Genomic DNA, 27,905 nt, shown 5'->3' with positions numbered 1-27,905 from the left:
CTTCTCCCACCTCTCCTCCCCACGCGTATCCTCTCCTCTCCGCTCCCCCCCCCCCCCCCCCGCGTCCCTGCGCTGCCCGCGGAGCGAAAAGCCACAGCGACAAGATGGCCGACGCCTGAAGCCCGTCTTCTCTACGGCATGAAACCGTGAGTGAGTGGGACACTGCGGGAACCACCAGCCGGCTTTTCCCTCTTTTATTTTTGTTCTTTTTCTTTATTTTTTTCTTTTAGCCGCCATTCCATTCCACATCCCCTTTCCTTTATCCTTCGCCCCCTCCCTCACAACTAGCCAACAGCTAGCCTGACGTTTTTTTAACTACTTAGTTACGTTGCAAACAACTATTCTCCACCTGGTTGGCCTGACTGTATTCCGCCACAACCAGCTAGTTATGCGCGTGGGGTAGTTTACTGGTTAGCTGAATAGCCGTAAAGCTAGCGGGGTCGACAGTAGTCTGTAAACGTTGCTGTGCCGAAGGGCTAAGGGTGCTAGCTGCCGTGTGTGGTGTGGGTGGTTAAAAAGCCTATATAACGGGTAAACGCGTGAGGATATGGCAGCCTGACAACCATTATTGCATTTATTCACTTGTTATACATCGCCAGGCATAAGACCAAGCCGGAGGAAACGGTCCAAACGAACATAACAGCGCTATACTAAGCTAGGCAGCTATCCACCCTCTTAGCTATCCAGCTATGTGGGCTCCTAGTTAACGATCTGGTTAACCAGTTAATGGGCATACCAGTGCTGTCGCGGGTTAGCGGTTAACCCATCCGAAGGATAGGTAGTTAAGTAGTAAGCTCAGAACTGGTATAGTATAGAAAAGAAGATAACTAGCAGCTACATACACATGCTAGCATAGCAAAATAACGTGGCTAACGTAAATCCGCTAGTTGGGGTGGTTTATTTTTCTCAAACCGGTTATATCCATATGCCCTGTAGTTAAATATTGATACTTGTAATGTGTAGTAAGTTTTAAATAAAAAACATTAGTGTGATTGGCGAAGAAACGTAAGACCGGTTAACTAAATTACTGGCTACCTCCATCAGTTGAAATAGTTTGTGGGTTTTCGTCACTGACGTTTTCAGAGTCCCTAGACTAATTCCCCAGATTACAGTCCCAGATTCGTTTTTTTTCTCCCATATTACAGCCCCATGTTATATTTTTTTAGTTTAAACTCCCAGATTACAGTCCCAGGTTAATTGTTCAGGTGAAAATCCCACATTTCAGTCCCAGAATAATTTCACGGGTTAAAGACCTAGATTACAGTTTCAGGCCCTCGCTGTCATGGGGGTCCAGGGCTTCCAGGAGTATCTGGAGAAGTGCTGTCCCGGGGCTGCTGTATCCGTGGACCTGCTCAAACTTGGGCGGAGCACAAGCCGGCAATCACCGCACCACCATCACCACCACCCGAACTCGCTGCCCCCACCCCCCCCTCCGGCCCGCCTGCTGGTTGATGCAGACTCTGGTCTGCAGCGGCTCTATGGGGGCTATCAGACCGACTGGGTGTGTGGCGGGCAGTGGAATGCCATGCTGGGATACCTGGCGGCCCTGTCGCAGGCCTGCCTGTACCAAGGCGGCCTCGAGCTGGTTGTGATCTTCAACGGTACTTTGGGGAAGGACCGCTGGCCAGAGTGGGCACGGCGGGCGCAGGCGCAGAGACAGACAGCACAGCTCATCGTCAATCATGTGGGCAGCAAGGCCACACCTCCGCCCAGAGCGTGGTTTTTGCCCCCGGCCTGCCTGAGCCACTGTGTCCGCCTGGCGATGCTGCGCTTCCGCGTACGGGTAGGTCACCTGACTGCTGGCCTGCCGCCGTGCAACATGGGCTTCTCGCTGATTTCATTAAACTTCGCTACCATGTGTTGAGTCAGCGAAATTTTATGCAAAGCACTTGTTGAAAGAGTAGCTTCATCTCTTGCAGAGCATCAGCTTACCTGTCCAGGTAGGCATGTACCAACCAAACCACGGGGGAAAATGGCTCTGAATAAGTTTTTGTAGCAGCTGTAGCAGAAACATTGTTTTTTGCGCAGTGTCCAGCTTTGTTTTGCAATGGATTTGTGTGAATTAAAGGAAAGGTAATTGCCAGCAGAAATATTTGTTGTTGCAAATTATTTTTTTATATCAGGATCCATTAAAGTAGCCATTTAAATAGAACTTATTATTTTCCATTTCCGGCTTTTGGACTGAATATTTTGGCATGATTGGGCACTGCTATGCCTCTTTTAGGCCTTCTGTCCTCTGACTTCTCTTCCTTTTCCAGGTGGTTCAGACTCTCCAGGACCATCACCAGGAGGTACTCTCCCTGTATAGGGATTTTGGATTCCAGGGCTTGATTGCCCAGGATTCGGAATTTGCTTTATGCAATGTTCCAGCCTACTTTAGCTCACATGCCCTCAAGCTGTCATGGAACGGGAAGAACCTGACCACCCATCAGTATCTGCTCTCTGAAGCGGCTCGACAGCTGGGCCTCAAAACCCACCACCTTCCTACCTTTGCTGCTCTGCTCGGTGAGACAGGCTGCCAGCATGTCTGCTCATGTCTTTTTTGGTGACTATAGACTTTACAGCCATATTCCAATAAGTCTGTTTTGTCATAATTCAGTATAATCAGGTGGGCTGCTGGTCATATTTCAGACATGAATGTTTTTTTGTAATTTGAAAAATTATTCCCAAGGGAATCACATTTTGCCAGATGAGGACTTGGCTGCCTTCCACTGGAGTCTGTTAGGCCCCGAACATCCTTTGGCCTCTCTTAAGGTACCCCTGTTTTGTGTGTGTATGTGTGTGGTGGTGGGGGGGGAGTATTCACCACATTGTGGGGACTTTTTAGCTTGTGGGGACATTTTTCATGTCCCTTGGTTGGGTCTTAAATATTCCTGCGTTTCTTTGTGGGGTGTATGTCACATTTCTCTCTGCATGCTCCATGGTACTATAGATATTATGGATGAATTGCCTCCTCCTCCCCCCCCCCTTTGCCAGGTGCGGGCTCACCAGTTAGTGCTGCCTCCGTGTGAGGTTGTGATCAAAGCAGTGTCTGAGTATGTCTCCTCGATCAAGGATCTTGGAAACCTGGACGCTGTGGCCAGAGATGTCTTTAAGCAGTCTCAGGTGAGCGCCAGGACGTCTGCCCCAGTTTATTTTTAAAACATCCTATATCACTTCCGACACTTTGCAAGTACAACATCTATTCACACCTGCTTCATTTTTGTTTTCACCTTTGTAGTTATTCATAGGTATAGTTAAATATGTACCGACTTCAGAAAAACAGCTTTTATTTGAAGAGGAATGATGAGGATTAAAAGCATCTGAATATTCCGGAACAGTACTGTTTATGCTTCAGTCCTGCTGTGTATGGTAGCCTCCGCGTTAATGCGATTCACTTTTCGTCTGAATGACAGCCCATCGCAGCACGTATAAATGCAGATGCTGCCAGTGGGTGTGTTGGATAGTCTTTGTCCTTTCACAGCCTGCAGCGCCACCTGTGGGTGGGTTAAGTGTGGGTCCACGCAGGTCTGTGTTGTTGGGGGACTTCTTCCCATTTGATGGTTGGCATACAGTGCTAACCTTCTGCATGCTGCTGTCCTGCTTCTCCAGTCTAGGACAGAGGACAAGGTGGACAGGTTTAAGAAGGCAGTGGAGTATTTCTCAGTGGCCAGTAACCCTCGACCGCTGTCTGTGGGGCCCACGCCATACCTCTGTGAGTGACGGCCAGTTCCACACGCTCCTCAGCCCTAACCCTAAACCTAACCCTAACCCTAAACCTAACCCTAACCCAGTGGCCTCCCTGATTGTGGCTTTTTTTGTGAGATCTTAATTTCAAATAAGAATGCTCCTGATTTTGAAATGAGATGGGACTGTCACATTTGTCATTTGTGCTTTCACCTTTTATTTTTTGTGCCATTTCTACTCTTAATCCATCTTGACTGCTATTGCCTTATGTGGCTCTCTTAGTTCCCGGCTTTGGTTCTGGTCCATTTGGGGGTCACTCTGGTCACATTGGGACCATGCAGCCTGGGAAGCCTCAGGTGAGTCATTTCATTATTTTAGCCCCTTCTTCCACACCTGGCTTTCTGACAGGCAATATTCTAGGTCATTTGAAGTGTTTGTGCAATGATGTCATTTACACGTAACCCACAGCACAGTTGGTGTTGTGAGGCCCAGCCATTTCTTTCTGTTAAGTTGCTTTTCTTTAAAACAGCCTTTGTGAATAAGAACATAATGGGATGTATTGGGGTGTTCTTATCCAGGTCTAGGGGCAGCTAAAATCGCCTTTTGTTAAGACGAATCTTTACAGCATTAACTCATTTGCAGAACAGTGGAGTCATTACACAATAGTGTTTGCCGTCAGGTTTCCGTAACAGACTGTGTGTTAAAATGTTACCAGGTTTTGGTAATAATAAAGTAAATAATTGCTGTTTGGCCTAATTCAATCATGAACGTAAATCAGTAGAGAATCTCTGAATTTTCATTGGAGTGCAAAGCGTGGACAGAAATAGAAATGATAAAATGTGACTTAGTGGCCTGTTGGGCCCTCATGGAGCCTGGAAGGCACAAGTACAATGTGCAGCAGGAGTCCGGCACCATGACAGAGGCCTGGCAGCAGCATTCCCCTACCTCCACGCCTCTGAAGATTTCTGAGAGTTTTCTACAGGGTTGAGGTGTCGCAGAGAACTCACTGTCCTAAAATAACAGGAAAAAAACCCTGTACCAGGCTGGGAGAGTGAGCTCCACACAATTATGCATCTTTCACAACATTGGCTGCCCAGATCTGCTCTCCGTCCCTGTGTCCATGCGCGTCTCTACACACTGTTGTCCTTTGATGATGGTGCCTTGAAGGGGCTTGTGTAAACCATTTATGGAACCTCTGGCCCCCAATGCTATATCCAAACTATAAACACCTCGAGAGGTGGCTCTAAAGATTAGGCTATTCCCATGGCAGCATGGGGACGGCCACATTCCTGGCACAAATTCTGCAGGCTCCCGGGTAATGTCTGTTTTTATCTGTTAATGTACGTTGCAGTAGATCAGGTTTTCTCTTTTTTTCTCGCTCCTATATAATATGGTTGTTTAAAAGTGATCTTTTCCTTTCTTCTTCCTTGTTTGGGTCTGTGTGACTCCACCCCCTTGCCCGTGTTCTGCTGCCAGGTGACAGGTGGCAAGGTGCCTTATCATGCTGCGCCATATGGACATGGCTGTGCTCCTGGGCCAGCTCTCTTGTTCCAAAATCCACCACCTCCCGCACAAGACTGCACCGATTCATTGGTGGGAAAGACAGGCTTTGCCGATTGGTCGGCTCCTTACGACTCATCTCAGGGGGGAGCCAGGACACCCAATCACCACACAGCTGCTCCTTCAGGTCAATCTCCTTCCCCATCGTCTTCCTCTGATGGGGAGGAACAAAATGACGCCAGCAAGTAAGTTTGTTTGCCAACTGATTCAGCAGAGAGAAGGATGACTTCTCAAAATGATTTGGGATGCTGAATAATGTTCGATTTAACAACGAAAATACTGCTAGAGTATTATTGTTGGAACAGTTAGTTGTCTGGAATCCTGGAAGACATAAACGTGACGTTAAACAAAGGTGAACCTGAGATTCAAAACTCGCGGCAGCTTCAGGGTTCTCCAGTTTTCAACGACCTCTAAATGTCAAATCAGGGTAGCATTTGCGGTGTGTACCTGTACTTTCATGGTCAGATGTCCTGCTTCTCTTGCACTCGGTCAACATAACATTTAATGGTGCTGATAATTGTTTGCCGATTTTGTTTGAAAATTATCCCTTTTGAAGAATGCGGTCATAAGAACATAAGAACATAAGAAATTTACAAACGAGAGGAGGCCATTCGGCCCATCAAGCTCGTTTGGGGAGAACTTAGCTAATAGCTCAGAGTTGTTAAAATCTTATCTAGCTCTGATTTAAAGGAACCCATGGTTTTAGCTTCCACTACAATAGCAGGAAGACTATTCCATACTCTGACTACACGCTGTGTAAAGAAGTGCTTCCTCAAATTTGTTTTAAAATGTTCTCCCGCTAATTTCCACTTATTATCGGTCTTCTGCTTTAGTGCTGCAGGGCTGGTCATTAAAATGAACGTACTGTGAATTAGTGTTCCTGTCCTGCCCCCTGTTGTAGCCATTTGGCTGACAAGTCCTCCAGGTGGGAGGATCTTGGCAGCCGCGGGGGTGGAGCTTCAGGTGACGGCCCTAACGGGAACGGGAGCGGCCCCTCGATTCCATCGCTGCTCTCTATGGCAACACGAAGCCACATGGACATCACCACACCCCCTTTGCCACAAGTCAGTGCAGAGGTGCTGAGAGTAGCTGAACACCGACACAGGAGGGGGCTGATGTACCCCCAGATCTACCACATCCTCACCAAGGTACTTCTCTCTAGATGCAGCTTATGCTGACACTGTTGCCTTCTGGTGGTCACCTGGCTCTCTCACCCTGCATTGCCACGCCTCCCGTCTTGTTGTCCCAGGGGGAGATGAAGATGCCGGTGTGTATAGAGGATGACTGTAACCCTGACCTCCCTCCTGCGTCGCTGCTCTTCCGCTCCGCCAGGCAGTATGCCTATGGAGTGCTCTTCAGCCTGGCGGAGACCCACAGGAGGCTGGAGAGGATGGCAATGCGCAAGAGAGCCCCTCTGGAGGGTGAGGCCGGGGGGAGAACGCAGGGAGCCCCCAGTGGGCCAAGCGTTGCTTAGCGCTAATGACGCACCAGACCGCGTCTGCATCCAGCAGCACTGGTATACAATTAGAGCAGTGTTTCCCAGTCTGGTCCTCGGTCACCCACAGACAGTCCATGTTTTTGCTCCGTCTGACAGGGAGTTCGTAGGGAGCAAAAACATGGACCGACTGTGGGTGACCGAGGACCAGACTGGGAAACACTGAATTAGAGTTAGTGTCCTGAGTTAGGCCAGACTGGGGTCAGTGTGGTCAGCGCACCACAGACTTTGGGACGCTGTGTTTATTCATTTCCGCTGGCGCTGACCTTGGCCCATGAACCCTGAAGTGCTCCCCCTGACCTCCCCTTCCTCTCCGCTGCTCCCCCCCAGTTCCCCCGGTGATTGTGAAGGAGTGGTGTGCCAGCAAGGCCAAATCCGCACTCACCCCGGAGCTCGTGCCGGCGCTGTGCTTCCGCGAGTGGACCTGCCCCAACCTGCGGCGCCTCTGGCTGGGCCGGGCCTCCGAGGACCGCAGCCGCCGCACCCGCGCCTTCCTGGCCTGCATGCGCTCCGACTGCCCAGCCCTGCTCAACCCTGCCAACGTGCCCTCGCACCTGCTGCTCATGTGCTGCGTGCTCAGGTCCGTGCGGCCGACTGCCGACGCCACCTGCCTATCTGCTGCAAGCTTCGGGTCCGGTGCAGCTCGCTGTAGGATCGGGGCTCTAAACTGAATCGCTCCCCTGAGAACAGAATTAGTCATCTTGGATAGACGCATCAGTTTGTTTACCAGTCTTTTTGGCATTTAAAATGTGGCCTCCGTTTTCCAGTGCTGTGGAGTCTTTCACCTCAGCCTTCAGTTCGGGTCAAATGCAAACAGTGCCGGTGAGCTGGGACTCGTCACAGTTTGGAGGGGCGGTTCTGTCGCTATAAGTGCGCTCAGCCTAATTTGGAGCAGAGCCAGGCAGGTCTGCCTTGGCTCTGCGTGCCATTCAGCCTCGGGTATGAGAGCTCTCTGGATGATCTGTGCCAGGCCAGAAACAGATCTCCAATAGTGCTCTGTGGATGGCCTGACCTAAAACTACCCTGCGCTGGTGCCTGCAGAATTGGCCTCGCTCATTCATACTCATTCAGAAAGCAATCGGCCATCACTGTCGCATACGTTTGGGTGATGATGATGACGAGCTGTTAAACGCACACTCACCATTGTGGCTTGTGTACAGGTACATGATGCAGTGGCCTGGAGGCAGAATCTTGCAGCGTCATGAACTGGATGCCTTCTTAGCCCAGGCCGTGTCCCGCCAGTTATATGAGCCCGACCAGCTGCAGGAGCTCAAGGTACGAGCACTTCTGCCCGCCTCCCTTCCTCCATTCTGTTCTCGCCTTAAATGTTTAATGACAGTGCCTCGCAGTTGAGTGTGTGAGAAAGCAGCTGAATCATCCTGCTCGTTGCCCATCTCATCCCTCCTGCATCTCTGCGCCGCCGCAGCTGGAGAAGATCGACAGCCGCGGCGTCCAGCTGGCCTCGCTCTTCATGAGCGGCGTGGACACGGCCCTCTTTGTCAATGACGTGTGCGGCCAGCCCCTGCCCTGGGAGCACTGCTGTCCCTGGGGCTTCTTTGACGGCAAGTTGTTCCAAAGCAAGTTGGCCCGGGCCGCTCGGGACAGGGGGACCCTGCTGGACATGTGTGAGGGCCAGGTGAGAGCCAGGGACCCGTCTCCTGAGTATTCTCTCTCTCTCAAGGATTTGTAACTTCAAGCAAAGGGCTTTGGAGCAAATTAAAGAGAAGATAGATGTAATAATCAGTGAGATATAAACAGTTTGCATTGGGATAATAAAAGTATTCTGATTATAGTATTATAAATGTTTAAATGTATAGTACTCTGCCTCAGGTTCTGTAACAGCCTTATTTTTTTTCACACTAAATGGGACAAATGTTGTGAGTGAACAACTTATTTGGGTGAAGTCGGGTTTTCTCCACCCTCCTGTAAGAGGAGTCCATACCATGCTATTCCTGACACATTCAGGAGTCTGTAGGCAGGAGGTGACCCTCTTCCCAGTCCATCATAATGCTTCAGGCAGGTGACGTGTGTTGATGTGGCCGTCAGGTGTCATTGAGGCCCTGACACACCCGACACACAGTCATTTCCACCGCCGTGTTTTTACCCGGACGCACATGTCAGTGGCACGGAGTGAGCGACACATTAGCATTGACATGAGATCAGGCTTTGACTGAACGGACAAGACGGGCATTACTGAGGGAACTAATTCCTGGGCTCTGAATCATCAGTCCTTATTGTCTGCCCTGCTGGCCTTTGTTTCCAAGGTTGATGTTTTGTCTCTTTAATCTCTCCTGTTTGTCTGCAGGAAGAGCAGGTGTCTCGAGTGGAGAAGATGCGGCAGGCGATTCTCGAGGGGATCAATCTTTCCCGCCCTCCCCCGCCTCCACCACCTCTCCCTCCTCCTGCGTTCCTCCCTCCCACTGTGGTTCCGCCCTTTTACCCTCTCGCTCCCATGTACCCTCCCAGGCCCTTAGGCTCTATGCCCCCGCCTCCTCACCACCACCACCACCCTTCTCCGCACAGGCCGCGCACATTCCCAGGTGAGGCTCTCTGTCTGCTGTTCACGGCCCCTTCTCACTCGTGCTTTAGCTAGTTGTTCAAGAGATCTTGGCTGATTCTTTGCCCAGGCATTCAGTCCATTCCCCCCCAGGGAGGGAAGCTGGAAATCGCTGGTATGGTAGTTGGCCAATGGGCTGGGAACAAGCCTGCACGTGGGAGAGGTGGATTCAACATGCAGGTGGTGTCGGTTGGAGGAGGGAAAGGGTACGTAGCGACTGTGGACTTTCGTTGTTGTGAATGGGAAAGGGGATGTTTGTCGTCTTAAACAGAATGCATTTTTACACTTAGTTTTGTTGTACATCTCTGTCACCATACGATTTCTGGCTGACAGAACATTACAGGGCTACCCCAGATTCAGTGAGGACAAGAGCGATATCCCATGTTATCCAAAGGAAATGCAAAATGTACGCTTAGAAAACTGAAACAGTTTTTCCTGGCTCAGGACCCCAGGATATATTTGTGTTTTAATTAGTACTGGTCATCTGTATTGTGATACGCACCTGACAGGACCTGTTTAACTTCTTATGTCGATCCCTTGAAAAGACCAGTAGTTACAGTCCTTGTCCTGGTCTTTGTTTAATCCTGACTGAAATCATGAACAACCAATATACTGAGAATTAGATCACCTTTCCGCTTTGTGTCTGCCAAAGCAAGCCTATTAAGGCCTAAAACAAAGAAAAATAGCCAACTGTCCATTGATGATAGGAAATGAAATACATAAGCATTCTATTTTTGGAGATGAGCATTGTTGGTGTTTCTTGTTTTACTAAGCATGTAATATTGCAATAGATTGTGGTGAAAGTCGTCTTTAAGGACAGTAAATATGTTTTTTACCCCCACTGACCAATCCAGGAGGGGCAAAGAAGGCCTGGGAAAAGCAAGGGGTGGGAAAAAGCCAACCAATAGGACGCAGGTATTTTCTGCTATTTTTTTGCTATACGTTTTTATAATTAGATTTCATTTAAAAATTTAGAATCTTGATTTTTTTTTTGAATCAGAATCAGATTCTCTTTTGTCATTGTTGTTTCCACAGCAACAAAATTTAAAAGTCCACCCTCTCCAGTGTCACAACATGAAAACATTAGACAAATTAGTAACAATAAAACAAAAAATCCAATAAACAAGCAGACCAGCACGATAAAACAGTCATTCCCCATAGTTTCGACATACTGCGCATTTCACCTATTGCACTTGAAAACAGCAGCATTAAAGTAAAGCAATGGTCCAGCTGAGTTGTAAACAAAAGACTGTATTGTAAACATGAAGGTGCACTAGATCAGATTGTCAGCTTAGCATCATTTAGTATGATGATGGCTGAAGTTTTTTTAGTCTTAGTTTTAGTCTATGGATCTGAAAGCAGGCCTGCAAACAGCACATGTCCAGGGTGTGATGGGTCCTGAAGAATTTTCTTGATGTTCCTGAGAACTGTGTGAAGAACTGTGCAGTTCTTCAAGTGAGGGGAGAGGACAGTCAAATGTTTAGCAAAAATGTACTAAATACAAAATACATAATTTGCGTACCTCTGTATCTTTTTAGACCTTGCCCGCTACCCCACCCTCTATTACCCCGCCAAAAGCCACTGAAGAGATCAAGGGGGCAAGGAGACTTTCTGAGGGGGAGGTTGACGGAGGTGTGCCTCAGCACGTGAATGGCAACTCTCCAGCACCAGCCATTGTCCAGCCTCTAGACCCCCCACCTCTGGTCCAGCCAATCCAGTGTGCCTTAGCCAGCAGAGACAACCAATCAGGAGACAGAGTGGAGACGGAGGCACCTTGTTGCCTTGATGAAAGCTCATCAGATGGAGCTCTACAGAAGGAAGAGTGAACTCATGCCAGAACGTAATAAGGGGGAGAGGGAGTCCTTGTGATGCCTTTGCCATGGTAAATTCTCTTCAAGGGCTGCTGTAGCCATTTTGCCAATCATTCGCACTTACATCCTTTTTGTCATTTTACACTGAGCAATTTTAATTTGGAATGACACACAAGTGTTTCCTGACAAGAACAGAAAGACCTATTTAAGCCAGTAAAAAATAAATCACTTATCTAGATTAGCTCTTGGGCGTGGGTAAGCATTTGCCCACTCCTAGTCCCCTATCCCAAAAATAACCACACTCTGTTTTCAAAATGGCTACAGTTGTCCGTGAATTCAAAATATTTTGAGAAGCATAACCCACGTCAGTCACATTTTAAGAGAGCAGTGTAGTGTAGACATTACAGCAACAGTGTGTAATGACGAGTAGTGTAGAGATGATTGCATTGATACAGCACATTGGTACAGTAGCTCTGTACTAAATTGCACCAGACTGTGCTGTGTGTTGTGTTACTGTATGAGGCCTGTAACTTGGGTAAGGCACAGTAGGGTCAAAGATCTTAGTCCAATAGCAAATGTGTAACAAAACTAAGTGAAGCAACAAAATGAGAATTGAGAGTAGATAAGTTGTCTTTTTATTGTATAAGATGTTAGCCACAGTCCAAGTCTCAAAATCTTGTTTTTGACACCTGAGAAAGTATTAGAAGCATGAGAGGTTGACTTGAGAAGGTTCGCGGTGCTGTGCTGAGTAAATTGAACGGATGGAGGGTAAACGTACGCAGTGTGGGCTTCAGCATGACTGCACTCCCGTGACAGCTTGTGGCGAACACTCTATCTGACAATCAAGCTTGTCCTCAGCCTGGTGCAGCCTCAGACTTGTGCAGCGGAGTGACTCCTGTCCCGTCTGCACAAGCTAAACAAACACAGCCAACAAAAGGACTTCCCTTTGCAATTAACATTTTTGTGCACCTTGTTTTCAGAGTGATTGTATGCTGCCTCCTACAAATTAATGCAAATTTATTTTTCAAGTCTAACTAATGTGACTCTAAACATTTTGTGTATATTGACAAAAATATACCTATTTCTTTTAAGTACTCTGCACTCAGAATTTTAATAAGAGATGTTACAATTTATGCAGCCCAATCTTAAACCACATAACTGGTTTAAGTAAACTTTTTATTTATTTCATTGTATATTGGCCATGAAAATTAGTTTTATTCTTATGGAAAGACAAAGACCAAGTTAATACAGATTTGATGAGTTTATATAATATATATGTATTTATTTCTAAAGTACCTTTGAGATTTACAATGAAAATCTAAGATGTTTTGTTAAAAATCAGTTTGAATGTGAGAACAAAGTGAGTAAATTGTGGTTTTGTATGAAAATAAATATCACTTTATTCTCATGTAGGATAAAATGAGGCCTAAGTTGAAACCCCAAAAGTGGTTTAGACAAAATTTCCTGTTTGGATTTCATAATTGAAAAACAGTTCCTACCATTTGTTATGATTTTGAAGAGAAAATATTTCCCTGCTACCAATTTAACTGCATACCAAATTAAAACATGGGCAGCCTCGTAAAAAAACATAATGCTTTATGTTATATATTAATCCCCCATGCTGTTAAACCAGGTGGCATGAACTTGTGAAGACATTGATTGCCATGAGTAATTGCCTTTACTTGTTTTCTTAGGGCATACCTGGTGTTATTTGTGGCTAATGTGTTTATTAATGTGGATAGAGCCATTATAACCCAAATTACTGCAGAGACTGAAATTCTTAGCTTTGCTGATTTCATGCTTTACTATTGGCCAGCTATCGGGAAGAGGGCAGTTATAACTGTCAGGCTCTCATTTCTATTAGGAGGGAGTCATTTCATTTGTTTAATCATTTACCTATCAACAGATCCAGTTATTAGTCAAACAGTACTACTTGGCTATCCAAAGATGCATGTAATGACTTAATCGAATACACTTAGATGGGTGTAAAAATTGAAAAAATAATGTGCATTGCATTGTACAAAAAGGATGGTATAAGTATTTCATCCTCTGTACTCTATGCTATAGTCCATAGCCTTTTTGCTGCTCTTGGCACTGGATGATGTCTGAAATTACCTGTTTGTTTAAAAGAATATTTTTTTTTGCCAGCAGAAATCCGTAAACTCAGTTGTCATAATTATCAGAATGACAGCAAGTAGTAATTTACAAATGACATGTATATTCAAAAAATGTGAATTAATGTACAAGTAGTGCCCAGGTGAAATGTAAGTGTAACACTAATAATATAGCTGAGAAGACTATACTGAACTATTTTAAACTTAAGCCAAGAAGCCAGGACACTGGGCATTGTACCTTTAGGAAATAAATGCCCAGAATGTTCTGATTAACTTTAACTTTAAAAGTCAGTTTCAAGCACCTTACTTTTAAATATTTTAAAACTATTTTCAGAAAATTACTTAATGATAAATTTGACTATACCCTTTATTTATGAAGTATATTTTTTGAACCCAAGGTAAAGAATTATTAACACTGAATCACTTTAAATGGCCCAATTCATTGTTCACCTTATCAAATAATCATAAGCAAAGACTGAAACAACAGGTTTCGTATTTGTTGTTCTTAATAAGTCTAGATTAAACAGTGTTATGCTTTGCTGTGTTTCCTAGCGTGTAATGCATTAGACTGGAACTGTAGGCAGACATAATGAATACCAGGTGGGCTGTAGTCTGAGCCACAGTAGGTTGGACTGGACTGTGAACCTAGTACAGTATGTATAGTACAGTTCATTAAATAGGTAAAGCATTTTAAAAATACAATAGTTGACCTTGACATTGTCCTCCTTTTGTGCATGTATACACACCGACACACATACCACACTGAATCCACAACTGCCATCTTCTTGTTAATGTTCTGTATCTCTGTATAGTTTTGGTGAGTCCTGTTGGTGAATGTAGGTAAGCTATCACTTAATTATGCAGATACACTTCCACTCTTAAAGTGGAGTATCATGGATATTTAGAAATGCATATAGCGATGTACAAACAGTCATACAGTGCTTAAGGAGGAGACCATGTTCACCCACATTTAAATCCGAGCCTCTCCTGTAGCTGATGGTATGAAATGTGGCTGTCATGCATTTGGTTTGTCATAGTAGATGCAAGCTTAGCACCCCCCCCCCCACTACTCAAAAATAATAATAATAATAATAAATCACCAGAAACAAAGTAATACGTTTCACAGAAACTTGATGTGAATGGCATACAGCAGCTGTATGAACAACATGAAATGGAAACAGTGCAAACTTGGCATGTACTGACAAACCACATGTATAAGCAGTCACTGTGCACCCACAGGTGGGACACCTGGGCCTGAGTGGAACTTACTGGTCATATTCCTAGATGTACTACACACCGTTGAGTAGAAGACTTACTGACAATTGTTTGTTTGTAGTTATGTGAATTATATCCTGTTTCTGGTTCCTCTAAAATAACTTTGTCTCCAACATTTCTAAACCATCTCCCACTTTTTCCTCGTCTCCCCAACAAAATTAACAAATTGAAATACACATAATGAGGATGTATGTAACATTCTAAAGATGCTAATTAAATATTTCCAGCAGTGTGGAGCTAAAAGTGTTTCTTACTAATGTTATTACTACCACTATCTGTACACTGTTGCTTATTGTTAGTATTGAAATGCGCTTTAGCACAAGTAGACGATTTGTAACCTGTATCAATTGCGGTTTTTTCCCTTGCTTGTATTTTATATGAAATTGTTTGACTGCTTCACCACTTTGATGTAACTATTGCAAAATTTGATTGCTACACCCTGCTGTTTCGGGTTTGTTTTTGTTGGTAGCTGCCCTTTTATTGCCTTACAGAAAGCACAATGTTACGGAGGACTTATTTGTGGGGAGAAGGAAAAAAAAAAAAACAAGAACCAAAAACTTGCTTTCAAGTTCTTTCAACCGAGATTTGTTTATTCCAAAAAAAAAAAAAATTTACCTGCATATCATGAAGCTCAGCTGGTGAAGTTGTACAAGAATTGAGGTCCACTGTGTGAAAGGAAAATAGTGATATTCACATCTTTTGCTGAAATAGGGCATAAGTCTTGTGAGCTCTGGTTATTCAGCTGAATTTAGGTTGAACTTGTCAGTCAACGTGGACATTTCTCCCGTATTAACCCATCTTTCCACATATGTAGAACGAGTAATTTGGGTTTATTTCTGTTTAGGCACTAAACACTATTAAGAAAATGTTCATTCCATTTATTTAGATTTGTGTCTGTAGTTTTTATTTTTTGCATGATTCTCCCTATTATTTCTTTATCACGACCCTTCACTTCACAAAATAAGGCACGCTTTCAGATTGGACCTACACGTTATATATCACAAACTTATTCAGATGCTGCTTTGGAAGGAGTTTGTTCATTACATCATTAATCTATAGCCAACTTTACTATTTATTATGAATATGTATTTTAGACACTGGTTCCTGTGTGTTCCACCACATCCAATGTGTGACTGATACATGCATCTGTGTGTGCTGATATATGTATCAGAAGCTCTTATAAGGACTTGTGCAGTGAAGGGTAAATTCCTTATTAATATTCTTACAGTCTAAAATGTGTTTTAGCAGCAGGAAAAAGCACCAGAATGTTTTGGAAAGAAATGTTTTTTTTTCCATATTTGTTTTGCTGTTGTGGTCTTATCACAATGGATGAAAGGAAAGAGGGCTGACAAAGGGTTTGCAGTCATGTTTGTATGGTTGGGAAATGACTTACAGTGCTGAAATAAAATTTATTCTTTTAGTAAAACAAAGCATCTTGTCTTCATTGCAAATGTATACTTGAGTGCTTATAGTTACATTCAAACAAGATCAGGATCAGCTGCTCATGAGGAGTTCACTAACTTATTTTAATATGATTTACAGATTTTGAAATAACCGCTGAGTCTAATTGTAGAGGCGCTATACTATTGAAAATTAGGGACCTATGTAGGCATACAGCGTTCGCTTTCGGAGACATGTGGCCTCAGCATCTCGCCCGGATGGGCCCGTGTAGGCCTGGATGTGGACCGATCTAACCGAGCTTTATTGTTCCCCTCCGGCTGACAGTCACACTCTGACAGCCTCAAGCGTCGTCGCGGTGCCAGGGTCGCTCTGGGTTAAAGCCGTTTCGTTCCTGCTGGCTGGATTTCTGTCCGTCGGTTTGTGAACCGGAGCGGTCCGGCTCTACAGCCCGGAAATTTCTCCAAAAAACAGTCGGATGAATCTCCACTAATTACTGGCGAACAACACGATTCCCCCGCTTTGGGCCATACCGAAGCCTCGGCGCAGAGTGGGGAAGCCCGCCGCTTCTCGGGCGTCGGATCTCCGCGGCCGCTCCGCTGCAGACCCGTAACGTTTCCAAGCGGCCTTCACACGTACATGTAAATATATATATTCGAGCTGTGTGATGTCGCCATATTGCATGATGTAAATCAAAACTTTGTTAATAAAACTAACTGCTCTCTTGCTTAATAACTATATAATATTGGCTTTAGGTAAACTTTATCCTGCTGTGTTTGGTAACTAGTTATAAAGGGCTTATGGCGCGTTGTCTTAGCTCGCGGTGTTTAGTAACTAGTCATGTTTACATGTTCAACTAGCACATGGAGGCTGTATTACAGGATAACAGAACGGCGTGGAGGCTGAGAGTTTTTAATAAGGGTTTTGTACTTCATTAAGTGTGCATTTTATACTAATATAGTTAATATTGCAGCGAACGCGCGTCTCCGAAGCAAAAAGTCCGTATCTTGACAGACAGCGTATTCAAGCATCTTTTATGAATTTCGGTATTTCTAGTTTAAGCGAAAACCATATTTTGTTATATTTATATATCATATATACTGCGAAATTACCTGGCGAAATGCTAAATAATCGTGTTTTGCGGATAATATTAAAAAGAGCGAGATAAGTGTAACGGTCTCAGCAAACTTGGTGTACCTCCAGTTGCGGGGTGTTTTTAAAATTAATATATTGGTTTTTAAAAGGTGTGAACAGCAGTAATTTCACATATAAATATTTATTGCTTCAGATTGTTTTCGTATTTATTTTATTTCTCCAGTATTTGCAAAAACGATTAAACAGCATGTCAGAGTCCTGCGCTCTTTACGGCTACCTAGTCTTGTATGTAGTATATACGTATATTTTGACTTGTTTGCACCTGTTTTAACGGAATTAAAACAACGCTTGACGAGTGTACTGGACAGAAGGCACGTTTAAAAGTGCCGAAGGTGTGCTGTGTATGTTGATGGAGCAAGCTTATTTAACAGGACTTTGTTACGGCACTTTCAGGGCTGTGGGTTCAAACCCAGCCATGGTTTTGTGTGTTTTTGCGTCTTTTCTTTTGTTTCTGTGGGTTTCCAGTGTCAGAACTCTAGGCGGTTCTGTGTTTCTAAATTCATTTTAATGTGAGTGTCCTGTGATGTGCTGCCCTTAGGCTCTGCACAGCCCTTCCGTGGATAAGCAGACATGGAAAGCGGATTTATTTGCTTGAGAGAATAATCCATCCATCTTCCACCTGCTTGTTCTGGACAGGATCACGGGCCTAAATAATAATATTGCTAATTTTTAAAATATATAAATTGTGCTGAGCAGCACAGTGGCTCTGTCTGCTCACACCTCCAGGGTTGGGGGGGGTTTGAATCCCAGCCATGCTCTCTGTGTGTTGAGTCTGCATGATCTCCCCAAGTTCCTGGAGTTTCCTATGGGTACTCCTGTCTCCTCCAGCCCTCCAAAGACATGCAGTTAGCTTAATTAACTGCTGTCTCTAAATTGCCTATGCAGTGTGATACTGTGTGTGCCTGTGTCCTGCAATAGATTGACAGCTTTGTGCCCTGTGCTGCCTGGCATCAGCTCCAGGGCCCCCTACAGACTTTTATCTAGTATAAAATGTTGACAGATGGATGCTTGCATAAATAGTCCTACAGTGCATGGGTTTTGTGCTTTTCTGTTTGATCAGTTTCAATGCAGTTCATTTTTGTTGGCGTTTCTTGTGGTCATTTTTGCAATCTGTGCCGTATGCCTCGTTTCAAAGTGCGTTTGTCTCACCCAACAGGCTGACGACTCCGGCTAATGCAGTGGATTCTGTAAGACGGGAATCACACATACCAAGTACAAACGCACCTGTTGCTAAATTTTCTCTGACATGCTCTGTCAGTATGTAGAGCTCTAATTTTCCTTCTGGGAGACTTTGAGAAGATCCCGTGGAGTCGCAGCTTGAGACCAAAGCGCCGTGCAGTACTTCAGTTTGTCCTCCTCCAAGCACATCTTCTGGCATAATACCGTCAAAGCCTGTGGTTCACCGACGACACAAAGTCCTGAAGACGCCATCTGGTTGGCATGGCGTCGGTTCCTGTTTACTGCTTGTGCCGGCTGCCGTATGACGTCACCCGTTTTATGATCGAATGTGACGTCTGTCAAGATTGGTTCCATGGAAGGTAACGCAATATTTAGAGTGCTGTAATATGTAGTTCATAGTAGATTAATTATACTACTATGTGTGATGTAGCTATGTTATATAATGACATCGAAGGTGTGTGACATGCTCTGATAAGCTCATTGTGCATTGGTCTTCAGCTGTGTAGGGGTGGAGGAAGATAAAGCCACGGACATTGACCTCTACCACTGCCCCAACTGTCAAGTCACACATGGTCCGTCTGTCAGTGAGTATCCATCTGCAGTGCTCTCCTTACTTGCTTCACATTGTGGTCGTCTGTGTCAATTCCATGTAAGGGATTTTCTGTCAGGGTGCCTTGATGTGCCTGTGTGTGTCACGGTCCCCTCTTTCCACCGCAGTGCGAAAGCGGCGTGGGACTCACAGACAGTCCGATGGGGCGGGAGTGTCCAGGGATGCAAGCCGTCCGGTGAAGACCGGTTCATCTCAGTTTGTCCGTGAGCTGCGCAGCCGCACCTTTCCCAGGTAACCCCCACCCCAATCCTACTCAACAGCTTGTTCGGCTGTTTGATCCGCGCAGGTGATACTTCCCTGTTTTCGTTTCTCATGTCAGTGCTGAGGAGGTTCTTCTAAAGCCGTCTGGAGCCCAGCTGACGGTGGACTTCCTGGAGGAGCGTTCCTTCAGTGTCCCAGTGCTGGTGCTGCGGAAGGATGGGCTGGGCATGACCCTGCCCCCGCCCTCTTTTTCGGTCTCTGACGTTGAGCACTATATAGGTATGCGTGTGGCCTCCCAGTGCCTGTCTGGTCTGTTCCCCCAGGGGCGGGGGCCTTGCGGCGAGGCTGATGTGTTTTCTGTCTGCAGGAACTGATCGGGAGATCGATGTGATTGATGTTGGTCGCCAGGCCGACCTGAAGATGCGCTTGGGTGAATTTGTGGAATACTACAACAGCCCCAACAGAGACAGAGTCCTCAACGTGATCAGCTTGGAGTTTTCAGAGACAAGGTGCCATGTCTACTCCTGTAGGCTGGTTCTACATGCTTGAATCGTAATACAAATGTAGTTGTGCTCTTTAAATGACATGATAATCATATCTCTGATCATGTAGGATAGTGCAGTAGCAGTATGTTTTTGGGAAATGGGTGTAACAGTGGTGCTGTGTTCCAATTACTGTATAAATAACCAGCCTAAACTGAGTTGATCCAGAATGGAATAATGTGTTAATAAGGAAAAAAGCACAGGCTTCAGAAGGCTTCGTTTAATGAAGAATGGACCCTATTCCCTTGTAAGAGCTTCCAGACTTAATACCAATGGATTCTCTTTCAGGCTGTCCAACCTGGTGGAAACGCCCAAGATCGTCCGCAAGCTGTCCTGGGTAGAGAACCTGTGGCCAGAAGAATCAGCGTTTGAGAGGCCCAACGTTCAGAAGTACTGCCTGATGGGGGTTAAAGACAGCTACACAGACTTCCACATTGACTTTGGTGGCACCTCTGTGTGGTACCATGTGCTTCGGGTAAGAGATGGAGGGATGAGGATAAGCACATTTTGCTGATGGAGGAGGGTGTTCAGGATGTTACCTTCCACTGGTGTAGACAAAAATGAAGATCCCAGAATCAGCTCTATGCATGTGCTGCTTTTTTCCAGGGAGAAAAGATTTTCTACCTGATTAGACCAAGCCCAGCCAATCTGGCTCTATTTGAACGGTGGAGTTCTTCGTCCAACCAGAACGAGCTCTTCTTTGGAGACCAGGTGGACATGTGCTACAAATGCTCTGTCAAGCAGGGCAATACCCTCTTCATACCAACAGGTAACTCTCCATACTTCCTACCTGTTTGATGGGTGCCATGGGGTACTTATGTTCAAGTGCTGAGGAGACAAGCTTAATAGGATTTTCACTGAAAAAAGAGAGCCCAGCCCCACAGGTTGTAATGGCACGACCAGACTGTACTCTCCAGGCTGTGTGGGATTACAGTGCTCTCTCAGACACTGTTAATTTATTGGGTGCTATCTATAATTTGGACAGTGTTCTCATCCCATTCTATCCACTGTCTTGGTAATACTTGTTTCCCATCTACTGTATCGCTTTCAGGATGGATGCACGCTGTGCTGACCCCAGTGGACTGCCTGGCATTCGGGGGCAATTTTCTGCACAGCCTGAATATCGACATGCAGCTCAGGTGAGACGTACCAGCGCTGCTGGTCAAAACGTGGCATCATTTTAGTTTACCGCTCCTCTCCTGCATTAATTTCAGCAGCTGGGTGTTGAACCCTTTGGGTGAGAGGTGCCTTGCTTAACACCACTTATGATAATTAAGCCACATGATAAGTGAGAGAAGCCAGTCAAGTGATTGACAGTTGCCCAGGAATCCTGCCCCCCCCCCCCCCCCCATCACTGCTTGAATGAGGGTGCTTCATCAACACACACCTATTGACTCAACCCTCAGGGCGTACGAGATTGAGAAGAGACTGAGCACAGCCGACTTATTCCGCTTCCCCAACTTTGAAACTGTGTGCTGGTATGTAGGCAAGCACCTCCTCGACACACTGAGAGGTAAGTCACCCTGGCTGAGGGGCTTGTCCCTCCATTAAGATAACCCTTAGCAGTATATCATTTCCCACCATGGAAAGTGTCTTGTGCATCAGTCCTTGCAGTCACATTACATTTTAGTGGAATGTTTAGCTGTTTATACAGTTGGATATTTTACCAAGATACTGAGATTTAAATGTCCTTTCAGTACAGTTTGATTATTTGTACATACAAGATTAACTATTAAACAGTTGTGCCTTAAATTATTTCATGGATGACAAGTTACTAGGCGTTTTTGTATTGATTGCTTAAACACCTTTAATATCTTAATGAAGTAAAATGATCTGTTAGATTCCCACGTGTCTCTCAGAACTACATTGATCAGGCGCCTCTGTTGTGTGATGATGTGCTTTACCTTGTGCTTCATGGTGAACTATGGGAATGAAATATGCTGCCCCTGCAGGTCTGAGGGAAAATCGCAGGCCCCCGGCCTCCTACCTGGTTCACGGTGCCAAGGCTCTCAACAACGCCTTCCGCAGCTGGACCCGCAAGGAGGTGAAGGATGAGCAAACCTTTTGTGTGTTAAAAACAGGTGTTTGACATTTTATAGTAGCAGTGTTGAACGGCAGCTTTACACAGTGTTGCTAAAAATGTATCCCAGGCCGTGGCTGACCACGCACACGAGATCCCAGAGACCATCAAGACCCAGCAGTTGGTGAAAGACCTGGCCAAGGAAATACGTCTGGTGGAGGTAGGATGGGGTGAACCTCAGCATTGCATAATGAGGGGAGGGGGCAAACATTCTGTGTTATTGAATGCTCTGATGCTATCAGTTCATTTACCAACCGGATTTCTACTCAAATGTTTTAGTTGAAGTTGGTGTTTGATTCTCCTTCAATTCTTTTGACAGGACATCTTTCAGCAGAATGTGGGGAAGACAGGAGCCCCATTTGCTCCCCTTCGGGGCTTCTCCTCGTCCCTTCCTCACACCCCGATGACATCCCCTCCTACTCCAGGGCGCCTCCCTGGCAGAAAGAAAGCCTCCAAGTCGAAGGATGGAGCCGCAGCCTCGGCCCCCAAGAAGAGGGACAAGAAGGGCAAGGAGGCCAAGTCTGGAACTGAAGATCTGGACCTGCTGGAGATACACACCAAACACACACTCAAAAAGTTCCAGCCTTGGACCAAGGGCAAGAACAAGGTGACCATATTTGCCTTGTGCTTCTGCTCCATGCTGTCCCTTTGCATGAAGATAATTTTGAAGGAAACATTGAGGAAATTTGATATGACGATAATAAACAAAATCATTTCGCGGTCTTTTGCAGCTGGACCTGCCTGTCACCGGCCTGGATGATCTGGAGGGGAAGCTGGACAAAAGCAAGCTGAAGTTGGTACTTACAAATGGCAAAGAACAGGGGTGAGTGTAGCAAGGTTACGGGGGGTAGGGGGCTGCAGATCTGCAGTCTTCATAATTTGCAGGCGTATTCTGTGCTGTCCTGTTCAGTCCACTTTGCAGTGAAATGCAGGGAACCTCTCCTTCCAGCACATATAGTACCTTTTTGTTTTGTTCTCTATCGGCCTAATAAGTGAACGTCAGAGAGTGTCACTCCATTTGAAAAAATGTTAACCATCTATCGGCTTCTAGGTGTATCTACTCTTTACTCATAGACACAGTTCACCATTAGTTTTGCTGTTGTATTTTTATTTTATTTTTTTGAGTCCTGGGTTCATTTGCACATTTTCCTTTTCTGCATCTGGCCTCTGGTAGGAAAAAGGGGAGTAAATCAGCCAGTAGTGCTGGGAAAATGGGTGAGGCCCAGTTTGAGGGACTGGACAGCCCTGACATGTCCAACTCCGAGGAGGAGCTGCAGATCGATGAAAGCCCACCTTCGAGGCGCCGGGCTGCTCGCTCCGGAAGGAAGAGACAGGCTTCAGGTGCCCTACCTCCACAATAAGCTTCTCGCTCTAGATAAATCGGCTGCTGTCCCGAAGGGCTAAAGTGACACGTAGGCCACTGTGATCGATCTAACCTCCGATTGGTACCCTCCTGGCGGTCGGGGCTCAAACTTTCTGGTATTGTTGCAGGTCTCCCACGAAAACTGCCCCGGGCCAAGCCGTGCTCTGACCCCCACCGAGTCCGTGAGCCTGGGGAGGTCGATTTCGATATTGAGGTGAGCTACCTCGTCGTCGTCATATGTACTATGAAAAGGTCTCTGCATATCCCAGCACGTATCCAGGGGTGTTTCTGCGACATTACTCTGCAGGAGGACTATACCACAGACGAAGATGCAGTTGCCATGCAGAGTGTGAAGGGGGGCGCTGGGGGCATCCTGGACCTGTTGAAGGCCAGCAAACAAGTGGCTGGACTGGACCCGTCACTGAGGTGGTGTGGCACCCTCTGCCTGCAGTCTTGTTCTGTTTGCACTGCCGCCTCAGTCCGCAGTGTGTCTCTCTGCTGTTCTCCCAATCGAGGCCCTGCTCCGGAGTAAGAGATGGGCTGTTTCCTGCTTACCATTAACCTGCTTGTTTCTTTCTCCGTCAGTGAGGAAGCACCCGCCTCTCCCAGTACGCGAGATGCCATCCAGGGCATGCTCTCCATGGCCAATCCGCCCTCGACTTCATCTTCCTCCTCCTCTTCCTCCTCGCCTTCGTCTCCGTCCTACCCTAGCACGAAGCGGGGATCGGGCCCCGAAAAGGTGCGGGTTGTTCAGAGGCCCGGGAAGAGAGCAGTGAAGCGGCCTGCTCGAACCCTCAGCGAAGACGAGCTGGAGAGCCTGGATGAGCAGGAAACGTTGGGCACCTGCTTCAAGGACTCTGATTATGGTGAGAATATGACTGTAGTGGGGGGCGGTGGTTGCTTGTTAATCTCAGTTGTGAGTAGCTTCTTTTAAAAGTCACTTGTTCTCTCAGTGTACCCCTCTCTGGAGTCCGATGAGGAAGACCAGGCTTTCAAATCCAAGTTCAAGCGGAAGAGGAACTCCGGAGACACACCATGGAACCCCAAAGGTGTGGATTTCCCCAAAGACAGGCCCGCCCCCTGGCTCTGGCTTGAGCTTGTGTTTTATTCTCCCGCCCAAAGTACTCCAGCTTGACTCTGTTCCCCCCCCCCCAGCTCGGGTCACCCCATCGCTGCCCAAACAGGAGCGTCCAGTGAGGGAGAGAACGCGAGTGGCATCTGTGGAGACGGGTCTTGCTGCCGCGGCTGCCAAGCTTGCACAGCAGGTGAGAGTCCAAGTCCTGCCCAGCAGGTGGCGTAGCAGCTAAGGGTGATCTGAGAACATTAAGAAGGTTATCAACTTACTTATAAAAGGAAAATGTTAAGTTTAGGAATCAGTATTTGTGTGGTGTATCATTCTGTCTCTCAGAACATCTGTAACTGAGTTTTACCTTAAGCCTTAAGTCCGTCAGTGTTGTTCAGCAGGGGTCACATGACCAGCCAGTGATTCCTGTGCAGCTAGTGATACGCCCTCATCAGTCCTTTTGTTTTTCCATTTTGACAGAAGCAACAGAAAACCACCAAGAGGAGATACACCAAGAAGCAGCCAAGCGGCCAGAGTCAGTCGAAAACCCCTCCGCAAGCAGCCGCTGCCTCTGCCTCTGCCTCCCCCCCTGCCTCAGATCCCCAAGGATACGGGCTGGCGGCTGCCTCTGAGGTAGAGGACAGAAGGGCAGAGATTTACTCTGCCAGCCTTCTTGATCATGAATACACCGCCGGACCCAGCCCGTTCGGAGGCCCCAGAGGTCCAGCTGCCATGGCCCCGGGGGTCTTCCTCACCTCCAGACGGCCATCGCAGTCGCCCCAAAGCAGCAGTAGCTACTCCGTCTCGTCCCCTTCACCCGCTGGGGGTGGGAGCTCAGGGGCAGCAGGAGCAGGTCAAGGTGAGTCACTTCTGCCGGAGGCAGTGACCATCATTGTGTGAGCCCACCTAACCCTACAGTCATACCGACAGTGTTGAGGAAACGCTGCTTCAGCCAGCCTCTTTGTCTCCTGTTTCACAGGAAAGCGGGGAAAGAGGGGTCTGGCCACAGCGAAGCAGAGACTGGGAAAGATTCTCAAAATCCACCGTAACGGAAAACTGCTCCTGTAAGAGTAGGCGGCTGGCTGGGCTGGAGGGGGTTGGGCACCCCTCAGATGCCACAGGGGTCATGGGCTTGTCCAGTGGGAATGAAGTGTAAATATTTTAAGCCAAACGCTCATTAAGCTCCATCTTTTATTATTATTATTATTATTATTATTATTATTATTATTATTGTTATTCTTTGTAGTCAGCTACTGTACTCTCGCTTTTCCTCCTCTGCATGGTCTCTGCTCATCTTTCTCTCACCAGAATCTTTCAGCTCAGAATTACCCTGTGGAGCCAGTTTAATTGCTGTTTTATACTACTAAGGGGCAAAAAAGTTATTGCTGCGAAGTTTCGGGATATAATTGTAAAGATAAAGAATAGCCGCACCGGGCACTGCCTCTTCAGCAAACGTGATCAGCTTTGCGGCTGTGGTGCGGATTACTGCATGCAGATCTGAAGGTTATTTTTTAGGGGTTACTACATAGCATGCGAGTAGTCCATTTACATATGACAAAGCAAAGCTTTGTGGGGTGTGTGTGTGTTTGGGGGGGGGGGGGTGGATTTAGTGATGCAGTGGGCTAGACTGAGAGAGTGTAAAATTTTGCTAATTCTGTAGCTTGGTTTACTGTCAACCTGTTAACATGTGAGATTCACTGCATTGTGATGGAAAGTAGGACCTAACAGAATGGAGACACCATTGTACAGTTATCCCTGACTCCAGGGGTTAACCCCCCGTGCCCCTACCTGTGTGACGAATGTCTGCTGCCAGGGGAAGCAGAGGAGAGAACCATTGACCACCAGCTTAGACAAATGTTTCATTTTATTTCTGGTTCAATGCCGGTGATCCTTCATACTGCATATGTGTTGCCTCATCATTATATGCTACTCTTGTAATCCATTCTGCTTTCCCCCTCACTTCCTTCTTGTCTACTTTCGTATTGGTAATCTTAAATACTGAATTTAATGTACAGTGCTAGCTGTCTGACTAGGGAGGTGGACATTTGTGCAGCAAAATATGATTATGTAATGTTAACCACAACCATGTTCTTTGCACCGGCTTTAAACAGCTTTGTGCACACGTGCACATTTCATATGATTTGAACAAGTTAATCTCCAGCAGTGAAAATACTGGAGTCTGGGGCACGATTTCTGTGGAGGAATCTCATTACTTTTGAATATATAGGACAGAGTGGTTGCTTTCATGTAATAGTAATATCGCACCTCTTTGAATTGAAGCAACATTTTTAATTAAAAGCCTGTGGTCCATTTTTTGGTTATAGTTAAAAATACAGTAAAATAACTTGTACATAGTTTGTCCAGGTTTTAGTTTAAACAAAAAAAGCTCTTTTTTTGTAATCTATTTTATATAAAAATAGAGAATGTTTTGTGGGAAAAACCTGATTTAAACTGAAATGTTAGTTAACATTTTGTATTTTTTGTGAACTATCCTTTTTATTATCTCTCTATTTTTGTTGTTCACTGCAGTTATGATTAAGGTAATATTTTTGAAAAGGCAATGTTATATGTCCTAAGACTATTATATCAATTATTCTCTAGTTTACTGTAAATTTTTATTGACCTTTTTAATGGTCACGTGGGTAGGGAAGAGTTGTGCTGTAATTAAAATTTGTTTTAAATTTGGTTATTTTCCAGCAGCTTGTCTGTGTTTTGAACTTTTTGGCTTGTTAATTGTTTCTCTGCTCCAATTAGGTGATCAGAGGTCAACAGATACCTTTTTAGTAAAATATCCTTAAACAAACCCTGTGTGTCTCACTTTCATACAATAGAAATAATTTTTTTTTAATTCAAGAATGTACATTTTGTCTGTGAAATGTATTTTCTACCAATACATACATCATGTAGGTACTATGGTTAATGTGTTTATTTTTAGATTTTTTAACCACCATTTAAACATCTATGGTTTCTGAAGGTGGGTTTGCATTCATATGTCTCTGTGACTCATATTATGTCTATTAGCCATTCAGCTTTATCATTATTTTAAAATGAATGTCGCCATATCAGAATTTCTCAGGGTACCTCTGACATTTTAACGTGAAATTATAACACTACTACTAATGCAAAATATCTGTCGCTTAAAAAAATATACAATCGCATGCAGCAGATTAAACATTTTTGGTATGCAAACTCTTGAGAAATCCCCTGACTTACAACGAAAACTGTTTTTCCCCACCAAGAAATCCAATTAAAGGATATTTTTAAAATGCAGTGTACTGTGCCTGATCTTTTCCCTCTTTCTGTTGCATGTGTACAGTTATTTCCATGAAGCAATTGATATGAGAGTTAGTCCCAGATAGATCTTCCTATTCATTTTCTGTTCTCAGCCGTTTCCTAACCAATGGTCATGGGAGGCTATTTGCCTTTTCCTGAAAATGCAAATAAATAATGGTTCCTGGTTCTTAACATTGGATGCCCCTTTGCTGTTGTTCTGCTAAACAATTAAGAATAAACCGATTTGAAGTGAATTTCATCATTTTGCTTTACCAGTTCTGGCCCTTTCAGAGTTTGGCAGCACTCCTGCCTGCAATTTCCCTATGATCCTAGAACTTGACCCCTTTCCTAATAGATGACTTCCATCAAAGCATCCATCATGTCGACCGCTAATTAGGGTAGTATGGCTGGAGCACCTCTTTCCTTTGTGCTCTGCTGGGTACACTTTCCGTCATATACATAAACGCCTGGTACAAACTCTCAAACCCGAATTGCCTATTAAGTTATGGTCTTCGAATATTGTACAATGATTGCATACTTAATCATGGCTTCTTTATTAGTAA

At 45.5% G+C, this 27,905-nt stretch overlaps 2 protein-coding genes across 2 annotated transcripts; both read left to right on the top strand.

Moving 5' to 3' along the window:
- Positions 1 to 37: 37 nt before the first annotated feature.
- Positions 38 to 15,092, top strand: fam120c (family with sequence similarity 120 member C). The gene is made up of 17 exons (XM_023837511.2): positions 38 to 146; positions 231 to 1,783; positions 2,259 to 2,505; positions 2,672 to 2,754; positions 2,977 to 3,105; positions 3,592 to 3,694; positions 3,949 to 4,022; positions 5,143 to 5,411; positions 6,128 to 6,374; positions 6,476 to 6,647; positions 7,052 to 7,301; positions 7,882 to 7,996; positions 8,148 to 8,357; positions 9,027 to 9,261; positions 9,349 to 9,484; positions 10,133 to 10,193; positions 10,817 to 15,092. Exons 2-17 carry the CDS (start codon positions 1,283 to 1,285, stop codon positions 11,102 to 11,104), a joined length of 3,120 nt encoding a protein of 1,039 aa, XP_023693279.1. The 5' UTR covers positions 38 to 146; positions 231 to 1,282; the 3' UTR covers positions 11,105 to 15,092.
- Positions 15,093 to 16,149: 1,057 nt separating this feature from the next.
- Positions 16,150 to 27,339, top strand: phf8 (PHD finger protein 8). Its single transcript, XM_023837512.2, has 22 exons — positions 16,150 to 16,517; positions 18,188 to 18,569; positions 18,709 to 18,794; positions 18,928 to 19,051; positions 19,140 to 19,300; positions 19,389 to 19,530; positions 19,852 to 20,038; positions 20,170 to 20,332; positions 20,615 to 20,702; positions 20,970 to 21,076; positions 21,516 to 21,607; positions 21,714 to 21,803; positions 21,963 to 22,250; positions 22,375 to 22,466; positions 22,818 to 22,984; positions 23,135 to 23,220; positions 23,314 to 23,432; positions 23,592 to 23,872; positions 23,960 to 24,055; positions 24,162 to 24,271; positions 24,550 to 24,928; positions 25,049 to 27,339. The coding sequence occupies exons 2-22, from the start codon at positions 18,472 to 18,474 to the stop codon at positions 25,135 to 25,137; spliced, it is 3,045 nt and encodes a 1,014-aa protein (XP_023693280.2). The 5' UTR covers positions 16,150 to 16,517; positions 18,188 to 18,471; the 3' UTR covers positions 25,138 to 27,339.
- Positions 27,340 to 27,905: the final 566 nt, after the last annotated feature.

This window comes from Paramormyrops kingsleyae, chromosome 8 (assembly GCF_048594095.1).
Source record: "Paramormyrops kingsleyae isolate MSU_618 chromosome 8, PKINGS_0.4, whole genome shotgun sequence".
NCBI classification, from domain to species: Eukaryota; Metazoa; Chordata; class Actinopteri; order Osteoglossiformes; family Mormyridae; genus Paramormyrops; species Paramormyrops kingsleyae.
Note: the sequence above shows the minus strand (reverse complement) of the source record. Positions and strands in the feature narration are given on the sequence as shown.

What these genes read in the sequence shown, in the direction of transcription:
- phf8 (XM_023837512.2), top strand. Translation starts at nt 18,472, where the DNA reads ATGGCGTCGGTTCCTGTTTACTGCTTGTGCCGGCTGCCGTATGACGTC. An exon ending in AATATCGACATGCAGCTCAG is followed by an intron (nt 20,703 to 20,969) that starts GTGAGACGTACC and finishes CTCAACCCTCAG; the next exon opens with GGCGTACGAGATTGAGAAGA. An exon ending in GGCAGCAGGAGCAGGTCAAG is followed by an intron (nt 24,929 to 25,048) that starts GTGAGTCACTTC and finishes CCTGTTTCACAG; the next exon opens with GAAAGCGGGGAAAGAGGGGT.
- fam120c (XM_023837511.2), top strand. Translation starts at nt 1,283, where the DNA reads ATGGGGGTCCAGGGCTTCCAGGAGTATCTGGAGAAGTGCTGTCCCGGG. An exon ending in ATCCTTTGGCCTCTCTTAAG is followed by an intron (nt 2,755 to 2,976) that starts GTACCCCTGTTT and finishes CCCCTTTGCCAG; the next exon opens with GTGCGGGCTCACCAGTTAGT. An exon ending in TGCAGCCTGGGAAGCCTCAG is followed by an intron (nt 4,023 to 5,142) that starts GTGAGTCATTTC and finishes TTCTGCTGCCAG; the next exon opens with GTGACAGGTGGCAAGGTGCC.